The sequence below is a fragment of the Lissotriton vulgaris genome, chromosome 1_1, assembly GCF_964263255.1.
Source record: "Lissotriton vulgaris chromosome 1_1, aLisVul1.2, whole genome shotgun sequence".
Lineage (NCBI taxonomy): Eukaryota > Metazoa > Chordata > Amphibia > Caudata > Salamandridae > Lissotriton > Lissotriton vulgaris.
Window position 1 is genome coordinate 1,117,024,134 of NC_141685.1, and position 14,229 is coordinate 1,117,038,362.

At 41.9% G+C, this 14,229-nt stretch overlaps 1 protein-coding gene across 2 annotated transcripts in view; it reads right to left on the reverse strand.

The window, feature by feature from the left end:
* Positions 1 to 5,768: 5,768 nt before the first annotated feature.
* The window catches only part of GPR108 (G protein-coupled receptor 108), a 107,341-nt gene continuing 98,880 nt past the window's right edge, over positions 5,769 to 14,229 (reverse strand). For both annotated transcript variants that reach the window (XM_086963692.1, XM_086963697.1), the window contains one exon: positions 5,769 to 7,347. In XM_086963692.1, coding sequence (XP_086819818.1) covers positions 7,275 to 7,347 — 73 coding nt within the window. In that variant the 3' untranslated portion in view covers positions 5,769 to 7,274. The remainder of the gene's footprint in view (positions 7,348 to 14,229) is intronic.

Here is a 14,229-nt window from a genome sequence, read left to right on the forward strand (position 1 = left end):
TTCACTGTGTGGAGATTTCCAGCGGCCCTATTTCCCAGGGTTCTATTGACATATGCATTAACGTAACCCCAGCACTTGAGGGACTACACGAGGAGTCTGAGGGTAATATAGACATGGACACTGAACTTGAACTGGAAAAACAGATATGCGTATCCGCTGATGAGCATTCTCCCACAAGACATGGTCCTAGGCCAAGACGACTTTGTACTAAAAATCCACCAAAGAGGGTAGGCCTCCGCTCAGGTGCAAAAAGAAAGAGGGTTACTACCCCTAAAGCTAAGCAAGTGATTAGCGATGATGATGATACACCAAAATTATCTCTTGAGGATGCTTTTTATGAAAAAATTACAGATTTCCTCGAGATAAAAATTAATACTCTCATCAAACCCTTAATATCAAAAATTGACAAGTTACAAGCAGAGGTCAAGAAGTTGAGTGGACTTTACACTGCGGTTGCTGGTGGGATAGAAAACATAACCACGCTAGTTACACATCTAAGCGATAATATAGGGGGAAATGTTGTTGGAGATGTTGTAACTGAAAATGTAGTAAATCAATTACCAGGGGAGATATTACCATCAATACCTACTGTTAACAGCGAGGGCCCCTTGTCAGTCAACATTCCCACAGATATAATCCCTCAGGCAAACACTCCCTCAGCACAAATTCACTCATCAGACCCTCTACAATTTTTAGTAGAAGCTACACCTGTGGTCTTAGTTTTAGCAAACGTATCTCCATTGGAAGAGGGTATAGTGGAAAGCCCTACTTCCCTTAGTAGTAAGGCTCTACATTGGCTGACCAGTAATACACGATTTGCACCAGGGGGAAAGCGCCATCTGGCTAGTGTCATTAAGTCAGTAACCAGGGTCCCTTGGTTGGGAAACCGACCAAAAAAATTCAAAGGGGACTGTGTGGCAGTGAGTTTTTCAACAAATGATGTCCTTCCCAATATCCTTGCTAATATCTTCCCTCCCCAACGCAGACGGGGTACTGTTGTTCCCTTGACTTTAAAGTTCTTTTACGGTGAACAGCAGAACGTTACTTACCCAAGAACCCCAGCTCCGGGATGGGACAGTAACTGGGATTCGAATTTTAGATGGGATCAGGACTCTAGGCAAAATATAGCAGCTCACCATCGTTATCCAGGACAGTTTAACCCAGTTGCACAACCCCTTCAATTGTTCAACCGCTATGCTCCATTATCCTTTATGGATCAAAACGATTGACTCCCCCCAAGACAAGACAATACAGGTAATGGCCCTTTGCCTGCTTCCAGTTTATTAGTACAGAGTTCCGCAGGAGTCAGAGTTTGTAAAATTATGAGTTGGAACATCGCTGGTCTTAGAGCCAAACTAAATGACAAGAATTGGCTAGATATAATTAGTTCCTACGATGTTCTTGCTTTCCAAGAAACTTGGGAATCATCAGACAGCTTGGTTCTGGATGGTTTTTCCCACTTTTCGGTACCTGCGGACCCTAGTAAAGCAGGAAGGGCGAAGGGGGGCTTGGCTATATATATTTCTCTAGATCTCCAAGGAAAGCCAAGACACATTAAATCTAACTCCACTAACTGCTTAGCGGTAGAACTATCCATGCCAAAATCCTCCCCCATAGTTTTAATTAATTTTTACAATTCGCCTGTCAGTCAAACTAATAACGAGCATTTGATAGCTTTAGAGGAATTCCTGTCTATCCACAGTGAGAATAGTACATATGGGTATGAGGTGATCCTTATGGGAGATTTCAATATTCATCCTTGCCAATTGGATTGCCAGGTGGAACAAGAGGATTTTTCTTTTTATTCCTCTCCACCACATTTTGAACATACATCACGTGGACAGACGTTAGAATTGCTCTTAGCCACTTTTAACTTGTATGAGTCATCCTGTTGCCCAACAGGCCCGAGGGTACCGACTTATGTAGGCAACAAGACGGGCACAATCATAGACTATATTTTTTATCTTCTAGTTTCCTACCTGAAGTCATTAATTACAAGGTAGAAACTACAATTTTTAGCGATCACAATCCTGTGATTTTAGAGATTATATCTCAAGGAGTCTTGGGAAAAAGAAAGGCTGTTATTTCATGTGCGACAGACCTAGTCTTAAAAGATCAGAACCGAAGACTAAAGTGGGACCAAGTGACCCCTATCGCCTTTCTACAGGAAACCCTGGCAAAAGTAGAGGGGGAGGTCGCAATTTGTCTGGATAATGAGAACCCTGGTCCCAACTTGATTGATGCTTTTGACGCCATTTGCCGTCAGGTTAATCTAGATTTAACTGTAAAGACAAAGGCAAACAAGATTAGGGGCCCCAGATGGTTCGACTCAAACTGCTCTAAGGCTCACTCACTTCTCCTAAAGGCTTTAAAAAATAAACCAAGAGACAAAGCACAGATAGCTTTGCTGAGGAAGCAATACAATCACGCTATCAGGCTTAGGAAACTTGAGATAAAAAATGACGCCTGGAATGAATTATTATTGCCCGAAACACAACGAGATAGCGCTAAATTTTGGGCAATCATAAATCACCCATACTTTGCTGGGAAAGATAACCAGAGGGCAGACTGTATCATACCAGACGATCAATGGGTGACACACTTTAGTAATATCTATAGCCACCCTGATAATCGCTCCGATTGCGAGACGTTACCTTCGCAATCATCAACGATTACAATCCCTCCCTTTACTCCTGATGAGGTAAAGAAAGCGATCAATGATACACTCTGCAAAAAGGCACCATGGCCAGATGGGGTCCCTGCAGATTTTTTCAAGAGCGCCCCAGAACTTAGTACCAAGATCCTTACAAACATTTTTAACGTTACAAGGGACCTGATTTTTCCTATTAGCTGGACAAAGTCTACCATAGTACCTATTTTTAAAAAGGGACAAAGGACAGATCCGGGCTGTTATAGGCCAATCTCCCTTATAGATTCTAGCGTTAAAATTTTGGGGAGAGTCCTTTTAGGAAGACTGACCCAGCTCATAGAGAGTAAGGGAAATTTATCAAACGCTCAATATGGTTTCAGAGCAAAAAGGGGCACCATAGACCAATGCCTAAACCTGGAACTAATTTTAAATAAATATGTAATTGCCAAGGGGGGCTCTCTGTACATGGCCTTTATGGATCTCTCGTCAGCTTTTGACCTGGTTAACAGGGGTAAGCTGTGGGAGATCCTTTTGGTCATGGGCATTGACCCTCCCTTGGTCAATTACTTAGCGGAACTACATAGGGAGCTTAAGACCTCGGTCAGGGTGACTAGGGAAGGAAGATGCACTTGCCATTTCAACTCGGAGAGGGGGGTTAGGCAAGGATGTATCCTTGCCCCCCTCCTCTTCACTCTCTATATAAACGATCTTGAGAAAGTCATGGCCGCATCTCACATTGATATTCCACGTGCAGGCGAGACAAAGATTCCTGTCCTCCTGTATGCGGACGATGCAGTCCTACTAGCTCGCTCAGGAGTGGCCCTAAATAAACTCCTCTCATCCTTTGGAGATTTCATGACCTTGTTGGACATGAAAACTAACACAGAGAAATCCCATGTGATGATTGCAGGAGCAGCAGGTAGGAAAAGAAAGACCAAAACATTTTATTGTACAAGGAAAGAGGTTAGGAGAGTCCCATCTTTCCCATATTTAGGTGTGAACTTTGATGAAAAGGGCACTTGGGGCCCCCAGCAATCCGTTAAAAGCAACGCTGTTGCTAGAGCGGCTGCAGGGTTGCTCGGTTTTGCTAAGAAATTAGGTGCCCGTCCCATGGAAAGCATCATCAAAATTTACAAAGCAAAATGTGTGTCCATCGCCCAGTATGGCTCTGCTATTTGGGGGTATACTAGTCATGATAAAATCCAGAAAGTAGAAAATAAATTTTTGAGATCTCTGCTTTCAGTCCCCCAATCGACTCCCACTTATGTATTACATGCAGAGTTAGGTTTGGGCTATATAATGGACTCTTTAAAATTAGCCCCGGTTATAGGATGGATGAAAACTTGGCTCAACCAGGAGCTTACATTAAATCATATTATCTTAAAAGATTGTTTAGCCCTGGACAGAGCCCTGTATATCCCGTGGATAAAATTCGTACAAACACAGTTGACTCTTGCTGGCCGCCCGGAGCTTTTTTCCTCTCCAGACTTAATAACTCAAGATGACCTTAAAACAGTAAAAAATACTCTGACTGAGTTGTATGTTCTGGAGAGGGAAGCCATAGAGTTAAGTAAACCCACGGTAAGGAAACATTGTATGTTGAAATCTGGTCCAGGAATGGAACCATACCTCCTCCTGGTAACTAAACCATTCCATCGTTTCCTTTTAACGAGATTTCGTTTTGATTTGATCCATCCTATCTTAGGCAATTATAAAACTTGGAGTAGACCTGTTGATGCTGAACCATGTGACTGTGACCACTTTTCTATTCAGGACACAACACACCTCATTATGTTTTGTGAACATTATATTGATATTAGAAAAAAATATCTGTTTCCAATCCTGTGTAACCAAGGTTTTACTCAGGTTAAACCAGCCATGATGTTTTTGCAACTCCTTCCTAATGCAAAAGTTGCCTTTCATGTAGCTAGCTTCTTAGTAGCTGGAGCACGGATAAATAAAAACCGCACTAGAGTTAGGCACCTTACTGACCATTGAATAATGTCTCCCAATTTAAATTCTAATTCCTTGTCTTCCGGAGGGTTCCTTTTTAATACTTCGTAACATTTTTAATGTATTTCGTTTATTTATTGTGACTTTAAAAAGTTTTTTAAAGATGTTTTTTAAAGATGTTGATTATGTAAACTTATGTATGAATTTGTGCTCTGATGAATTGCTGTGTATTTATGCTCGTTTCTTTTATGATTTTTAATAATCGAATAAAGATAAATTGACTGACTGACTGACTGACTGACTGACTGAGTTGCCCTTTTGGAGCTTTAACTTTCTTTGACATCTTGCACAGGGCTGACTCCTGGCATCCCTCGTACTCTCTGCATGACAGTGATCAGCTTGGTCACCAATATTATCTTCCCTTTGGCTCCCTTTTCACAAATCCTTGACACACTCTTGGCAATTACTGACATTCCTTTTCTTTGCAGACATTGCTTCTTAGTCCTTCAAAGTCAGCACTGCAATTCACATGAACATAGTATCTCAATATACAATCTTTACACGCAACCTATCCAATATTCCTCAGCATAGATAGATGATCAGCAAAACAAGTGTGGTATCACCAACTGCATGCTATACCAAAAATGTTTTCCTAGGGCCCACCAAAGTGAATAACTAGCAAAGTGAAGCAGTCACTAAATAGGTATGACCATACCACCAAACCTAGCCATGAAACTAGTTCATGTACAGGCATAGACTTTAATGGTGATACTGATTGACTGTATTTTGGATTGAGAATGCACTGGACATGGAACTATGCAGTTTAGTAAAAAAGTTAACCTTGTGGGTGGTTTTCTTCTATCTCAAACGTAGTGAGAGAATGAAGAAATCTGGAGATTTTGTCCAAAAGAGGGATTATAAAAGCTGAGTTGATGCCTCCGAAGTAGTTTAATCAACGTTTTAACATATTCCAGAGACAACCCTCAAATGGCTAGAGTATGCAAAGCACATGAGTAACATATGCTGTACAAAAGCTGGTCGTAGTGGGACAAACTTGCTGCTGTTGGGAAGCCTACTCGGGGAAGAGGTCTGATGCACGAGTTGGTTGACAGTAACTGACAAGCATTCACAGGAACTCTGCTAAATAATGCACAAGAGACTGGTCTCTAGCAAAGGCGATTCTATTGCAAACACAAGAGCATTCAATTTTTGTAAGTCCATGTTTCTCAATCAGTCCAACCAGTGTCCAGAGTGGGCTATGGAAACACTGCTACCGGTGCGGCCCCAAGCAGATCGGTACTGTGTGCACAACACAAGAGTTAAGCAACCAAGTCAAAATAATTTAATGAAGAAATGAAATGTGCTGGCCCAGTGATCAGGGCCGGACAAGCATCATAGTACGAGGGTCCCAGAATGCTCTGCTCTTGGAAGATGCACACTCCCAACCCCTACCCCATCTGAGCTACTCTCAGTATAAAGGCTTGAAGGGACTGCCGACATCAGGGGGCAGTAAGAAGGCCACACTCCCAGAGAGTCAATACTGCATGTACTACAGGAATGCACTATTAAATAGAATGTTCAATTATGATTGTACCACTGGACCATGAGGAATGTACCAATTAATCTGCACACAGGAGGGTGTGCTAAGAAGGAATGTACAGTTGGATCTGTGCACTGAAAGTGTGGAATGCTTATGTGTGTCAAATGGAATGTATTATTGAAGTCTGTGTCTTGGAGTTCACGCCAATGAAAGACGTAGATTGCAATATGTTGATAACCGGTATAGCAGTGAAAGTAACATGATGGGTCTAATTGTCATAGAAAACGTAGCCTGTTAGACTCCCATGTTTCATAGTGAAAGTAACATATTAGGATCTTTGTGCCATGGAGACGAGACTGTAACACATTGGGACTACTGATTCACAGCGATAGTAACCAGTTGGGGCCTACGTCACCTGAAGTTTGCAATTTGTGGCTAATTCAACATGAAGTATGTAACATGTTGGGGCTCATGTGCAAAGGGGATTGTAACAATGTGGGACTTGCTTGGTGCACTGAAAGTAACATTTTGTAACATGTGCCACAAGGGAAGGTAAACCAGGCTGCACGCTAGTCAAAGTGCGACCTGAGTTGAGCATGTCAAAGAAGTAATGGTGTTGCAAGGGTTTGACAGCTCCTCATGTCAGCTACGATTTGCCAAGGAAGACAACATGTAGTGATGCACTGGGTGTCCACATGAGAACACAGGGTTGTGACCAGGAAAAAACTGAAATTGATTCAAGAGATGGTCATGTAGGATATCCAGGCAGGTCCCAGCAGTTGTACGCCGGACAGAAAAGAAGGGCTCTAGGCGAAGAAGCAGCAAAAATGCACACATTTCCCTGAATTTCAATATGTTCCTTTTCTCCTTTTCTCTGAGGAGCACTCTGTCAGATACCCAAGTGAACTCTGGTTCCACAAAACTCTAACAGTCACTTCTCACAGGTCCTCAGGTCACCAAAAAGTGTGAAGTTGCTTTCCACAGTTCTTCAGATTCCTCAGAATCTAGCCGTTGCTTCTCAAACGCTGTTAGGTTTCCCAAGAAATCTTTGGTCAGGGCAAGGCTGCATAGATGGAAGGCCCATGGCACGGGTGTCCACGAGCTGAAGGAGCACAGCTGCAATGCAGACCGTCACAGCGTCTCTGGTTCATTGAAGGTTTTATTCACCCTGGTCACGCCCCCAAGAACACCTGATTCTGTGAGCCTGAAAGAGGGACAAAATGTGTAATATTTAGAAATAAACCTCTTAGCAAGCCTCTTGAATAGGTACATTTTAGCAAGACAAATGTGTACTGTTCAATTATGCTCTTCCACATCAAAGGCCTCATGGTTCATTCCAGAGAAATCCACTTGGGGACCAAGGTACATCTCTGATGACAGACACAATAAAGAGAATATAGAAACAGAGAAACCCACCTCACCCAACAAGTATTCACCCTCTTCTTATGAATAGTATACTTTCTCTACTCTGGGTATTCCTCTGCTTGAGTTGGATTTATACAGTCAATAAATCACAAATGAAAATGTGTGATTAATATGGCACACACCGTGTTTATATTATTATATTCTGCAATATGAGAATTAAGCTTTAGGTGAATATATTCCGCAGTGTTTAATATAAAATGCAGAATGCATGATTTCTAAGAGTTTCTAGAAGGTTGACAACTATGTGTCATCTTTAATGTTATTCAAATGAACAGTCTTACTGAATGGAAATAAATTAAAAGACAACAGACTGCTTTCTGTTGTTTATGTTAAAAAATGTTAACAATGAAATAAGGTTCTAAAAACGGAGCACAGAGAGTGATGCGTAGCAGGGAATGCTTACCCCTACCACATACCGTCTTCAGCCAGGATAGCTTGACTCCAGGGTCAAGGCTGATTTGCATATGGCCATGTCTGAACTGGGGTGGTGTGGAGTGCAAAAAAAACGATGGATTTAGGACCAGATCTCTGTACTGGGGTGAATGTAAGGCATTGTTCTGCATTCTGTCCATCAATTGTTGTTTTTGCAGGGAATGCTTACACCAGGTGATACTGGGACTGGACGTACAGCATCATATCCCCTGTTCCAATTGAAGGCTACTGAGACGGGGCATTTAGCTTTCGCTCGCTCACTGATCAATGCAGCTGGCCTCAAGAGATGAGATTAGCAGACCTGGAGAATGCACTGAACAGAAGCTCCATTGTTCAAATAGGGTGTGCCTCATCTCTGAAACTCAAAACAGGTTTTATTTTCTGATGTGCTAGAATCAGATTAGAGCTTAGAATTAATAAAATGAAGGTAGGTTTGATATACATTTATAACATCAATCATGTTGGACTGGTTCCTCTTATTTAAACTGTTAGTAAACCTTGCTACTGCCATTTTATTTGTCTTCATTGTGGCTACAATTTATATTGTGTGTACTAGACTAGGATTCGGATTTTCAATACATATTTTAAATGTATCCCTTTTGTTCTAGTGTTCTGGAGTGTGCAATTCTGAAAGAGGCTTTGGGTTTCCACTAACGGTTCTTGTAATGGCTTAGGGGATTGATCGTTACCTGAAACACATCTCGCTCAAATATTGCTCAGTGGGTTGTGGAATGGTTGCAGTACAACTGGTTTGCAGATTCAGGTTGTCACATTGTAGAACTCCTTGGTGCCAAATGGTCTAAAAAAACGACCTCTGTGTTTTTAGAAAAAACTAGAGAACAAACCACTCTGATTAGTAGGGCACTGGCCCTGTATCACCACCTGCTTTCCTCCTTGTGTTCCTGCAGTATCCACTGTAATCTCTGCTTTGTCTGAGGTGGAAAGTGAATAATCTTTACAATATACAGTGAGCAGTAAAACAGAGATGAGGACATGCTAACAGTAAACATTTCTAGTCACACACAGGTAAGAGCAAACCTGTCAAAGGTCAACCCGTGATTGCCCTTTCGAAACTCAAGCATCTATTCCAACTGCTGGCAACCCCACTGCAACTGGCATCTGGATCTCCCAAATCTCAAAGCACAGATTTGATTTGATTGTTGTATTTACAGAGTGCGGGCTGTCACTCCAAAAGGAGCATCCTGGCGCTAGTCGGAGGAAATGTGAGAGGAAGCCACGGGGGCCCGCTGTGAGGGATAGGCAGAAATCATCGGGAGATCCAAAGATCCAGGTTTTCAGTGCCTTCCTAAACTGTGTGTCTGTTTTAACATTCTCAGGTGAGTTGGCAAGAGGTTCCAGGCTTTTGTTCCCATGGCTGATACTGTTTTTCCTCCCTTTGTTTTATACCTGAAGCAAGTTTGCTGATGATGACCTAAGAGTCCTGGTGGTGGTATAAGGGGTGAACCTGGCTGAGAGTTGCGTTGGGCCAAGGTGTAGTGACGCTCTGAAAGTGATTAAGAGAATCTTAAATAGGATTCTCTTATGCAGTGGGAGCCAGTGCAGGATTTTTAGAGCTGCGGATACAGAGGACCTACGCAGTAACTTCAGGACTAAGCAGGTCGCAGCGTGTTGCACCACTTGTAGTCTATTTAGTGTTTGTTTATTAGCTCCAGCCAGGAGGCTGTTGCAGTAGTCTAGGCACGAGAGGATCAGTGCTACCGCAACTGTTTTCCTTGCAGTGAGGGGTATAAAGGCAAAAAAACTTTTTAAAGACTTGATAAGGTTGTATCAGGTCTCCGCCACTGTCAATGCATGTGGCCGGAAGGAGAGAGCGGTGTCGAATTGCACTCCTAGGTTTTTGGATACCTTAACAGTGGTGGAAGGTAGAGTTGCGCCTTCTGGCCACCAAGCGTTCGGCTGGAAGGGATTGGCTTTTCCTATCAGTAGGATCTCAGTTTCGTCTGTGTTACACCTGAGGTGGTTGTCCCGCATCCATTGGATGACCTTGGTTAGGCATTGTTTAAAATTGAGTTCAGAGTAGGTGGAGTCGTGGTCAAGGGATAGAATCAATTGTGTTCGTTTGCTTAGGATGTTAAATCTATCACAAATGAAGCTATCAAGGAAATGAGTGGGGTCATATGTAAGTTGAACAATAGTGGACTGAGGGATGAGCCCTGTGGAAGTCCTGTTGTTATGGTCCGTTCAGCAGCGAGGAATGTTCCAAGGGACACAACTTGCCTGCGATTGGACAGAAATTACTCAATCCATGCTAATAAGGTATTAGCGAGGCCATTGGATTTGAGCCTTGTCAGAATACTGTGTGAGATGGTATCAAATGCGGCAGACATGTCGAGCAAGATCACAACAGCCTTCCTGCCTTTGTCTGCTATCGTTTTTAGAGTGTCTGATATTTCCAGGAGTGCCGATTCTGTGCAGTGCTTGGGGCGGAAGCCAGATTGCCGAGGGTGAAGGATCTTGGCGGTTTCAAGGAACTTAGTTAATTCTTTGTAGACTTGTTTTTCCGTGATTTTGTCCAGAATCAGGAGAAGCAATATAGGGCAGAGGTTGGAGAGATTGGATGAGTCAATGTTTTTTTCCCCTGTGATTTTACTATAGCTAGCTTCCAATCGTCAGAAACTATGCCTGAGATTAATGAGGAATTGACTATCTGATTAATTATTGGGTTGACAATGTCTGTGATTTGATGGAGAATCATGGGGGGGCAGGCATCCAGAGGGGAACCTGATTTACAGGCAGCAATTGCAGCCCGTGTCTGCTCCAGTGAAGCTGGTTCAAAGGTTTGGAATGAGTGACCAGTACTTGCTGGGTCGGGTTCTAGGACGCCATCCTGGTTTTGTACAGGGTCTGTTACAAAATCCTTTTGCATAGTGAGGATTTTTTCCTCAAAGAAGCTCGAGATTGGATCACAGACTCTGAGAGGGCGGGATTTCTTTCTGCAATGCTTTGGGGTTGGTGAAAGACTTTATGACTGAAAAGATGATTTTTTTGGTCTTGGTTGGCCTCACGTATTTTGTTGGAGTAATACTCTTTTTTTCGCTAATTTAATATGAGTATGGTAGTGCTTCCTGCTAATTTTAAATGCTTTTTGCTCTGTTACATCGTCACCAAAGAGGTCAGAAGACTGGAAATTCCACAAGCAGGAAGTACTAGGCAAGGGAGCAGCCAGAAAATGTAAATACCTACCTCGTCAATCATAACTCTTATCACCCCAAGCAAAGAAAGCCGGTCCTCCTCAGGAGAGTTCCATTCACCCTCCTTCCGTCTTTCCAACAATCCCATTATCCTTCTATCTATTCATCTGTCCATCCAGTCATTAATCTTTCGCCCTTTCATATATACATCCATCCTTTCACCTATCATTATTTATTTGTATCCATTTTTGTATCGATCCACTCTTCGCCATCATCCTTCCATCCACTTTAACTTGTTAATCCTTTCACTCCTTGCATCTATCTATCCTTTCACCCTCTCATCTGTTCATTATTTCACCCTTCCTTTCACAATTCTACCCTAACTTTCAACATCTGATCCTTACTTCCTTTCATGTGTCTTTCCTTCCAACCTTCCTTTCTCTTCCCAGTTGTTCTTTCTATCTAACCATCTTTTGTATTTCAACTTGCTTTTTCTTTCTTACATTTATCTAATGTTTTTTTTCTCGCTGCTGCTTAGTTGGTGGTGGCAGTGGGCATAGGGTTAGAAGGAGGGGTTGATTTACTACACCCCTGGTGCTAGGGTAAGTGAGATCTTGGTGCTAGAACTAAAAGAGAAGCACACTGCAAGGTATTCCCCATGACAGAATATTCTGTCTGTACAATGTGGAGAACAAGAACTGATCACTTTAAAATTTACAACCCGAGCCATTTTCATTTTAATGAATTATAGACATAAGATGAAGGCCATCAGTTTTGTAGAAAACAAAGTACTAGCTGAAACCCTTCATCTGTCCCAATTGGGTTTAAGTAAAATCAGCCTACTATTCTATAGACAAGGCACCAATCTGGTGGCATACCTCCCGGTCACGCCTGTCGGAGGCAGAAACGGTTCATGACTCCTAGCGCATCTGTTTTGTTAACAGAATTTAAATTTTCAATTGTGAAGCGTATGGCCAAGTACCAAACATGGCAGCCATGATGCTGGCAAACAGGCAAATGAATCCCCAGAGACCAGTCAACCATGCAGGTGGCACACCGGAACAGAGGCAAGCGATGTAGAACGGAGACTTGCCTCTCTTTTCAAAAGAGAATCAAATTTGAGGTTGGGTGGAAGTATGGCCCTCGAAAGGCCTCAATTGAGGCTCACAGCTGAGAGAGAGCAAGCTGCTAGAAGCAAACGAGAGAAGCATCCTTAGTTTCCGATTAGGGCATGGAGTGCAAAGCAGTCATGGAGAACCCAATGAAGAAGGGAAGCGAGCTAAGTAGAAGAACGAACCATGGTAAATCATGCAACAAACCCCATATAAAATCTAAAATCTGTCACAAACAGCAGGAGGAATCCTGTAGGAAGATCGATAAGAGATATTTATATAATCAATCTTAGAAAATGAAATGGCCACAGCGGAACAATTGAGCCGTACCCAGGTAAGTAACTACAAAATGTACATGTGTTTATGAATAATGGCTGATCGTTATTTTAAATTGCGTGCCCTCATGTTGCATGTTGCGGATCTGAATCTGAACCAAGCAGGAAACCAGCTTTAAGTGGCTGATCTTGTCAGATGATGTGAAATTAGATATGGTAGTGAAGGTCCCGTGGTTAGCCTTATCTAAAGAAAATGTTTTCTTGTGTAGATTTGCCGGAAATATATAGCAAATCTGATGCTATTTCAATTCCTAGTAAGGATACTATTAAGGCCAAATTCAATTCCATGTGTCACAGCCGCAGAGAGCGTAATGAATTTTTAAAACTTACGGGGTGGACTATTTACCCATTTACTTGCCAGGTATGGAACCATACCTCAAGTTGGTTACTAATAACCAGCACTGATATTTCCATACATGTTTTAGGTTAAAGACCTTGCATTTCCTGGTGGAATTTCCTCGAGCCTGGACCTAATTTTTCTAAGCTCTGTTTGTAACCCTGTGATTCTTGCTCGGTCCAGTCTATGATACACTTGATGCTTTTTTTTGGTAAATTTTATATTCCTTTTAGAAAATATTTCCTATTTTAAGATCAGTTAATCTTAGACAGTGCAGACCTGCAGTGTTGTATGTACTACATCTACATTTTATTTACATCTGTCTGGTGATTGTTAATTATACTCAGCACTATATATGAGCACTTCATGAAGTGAATCTTTGAATTTTTGTGCTTTTTTTGCACACACATTTATTATGTTGATATGTTTTACCCTGTGATTGTTTTTTCTCTTTTTGTGGTCAGTGGGTCTTTTTTAAAACTGACAATTTATGAACTGTACATTTGTATTTACTCCATAGTAAATTCATGTACTGTTTTAAGCAATTCTAAAACTTTTTACGTATGTATATCTTTTATGGTTATTTTTTAACCAAATAATGAATAATTGACTGACTAAATATAAGGGTGTAAGATTAAATAACAATTATGTGACCTGATTAATTTTAAACTAACGAGCTGCACACCCCACTGAACTATGTCCCAAAGCAGCCAGTCAAATCCATTGGTTTCATGTTGACTTAATTAGCTTCTCAGGCTTTTTATTTTGGTCAGTAAGCAAAAGCATCCCTTATTTCTTGTCAGTCAACATGTGTTCCAACCCCCCAGACTTTTTCAAGGTTCTTTAACACCACAGTTCATAAAGAACCCAGTTACTGCAATAATGGACCTCATTCATGGCGTGCACACAAATCCAAAGATGTAATTAAAGAAAGTGATGTGTCAAAGATCCATTATTTCTTTATGGGCAAATTAAAAAAGCCTACTGTTTATATAGAACAGTCTGCAGAAGAATTTTGAGTTTTGCACAACAGTTAATCACACTAGAGGAATGGTCTCCCTATGTTAAGTTGTTTTCATTAATGAACAAATTAAGCCCACTGCCCTTGCCCAGCTTTGATCCAGTCAAAGAGACACTGCTCGGAAGGTCCTGTCCCACTCTCTTTTTGCTACATGGCTACACCCCTATAAGTCGCTTTCCCACTTGTACTGTATTGTGGGGGTGTGTGGTGTGGTGTGTGTTCACTCATACCAACCCGGGTGCATCCGCCCCACTGCCACCAATGACTGACTA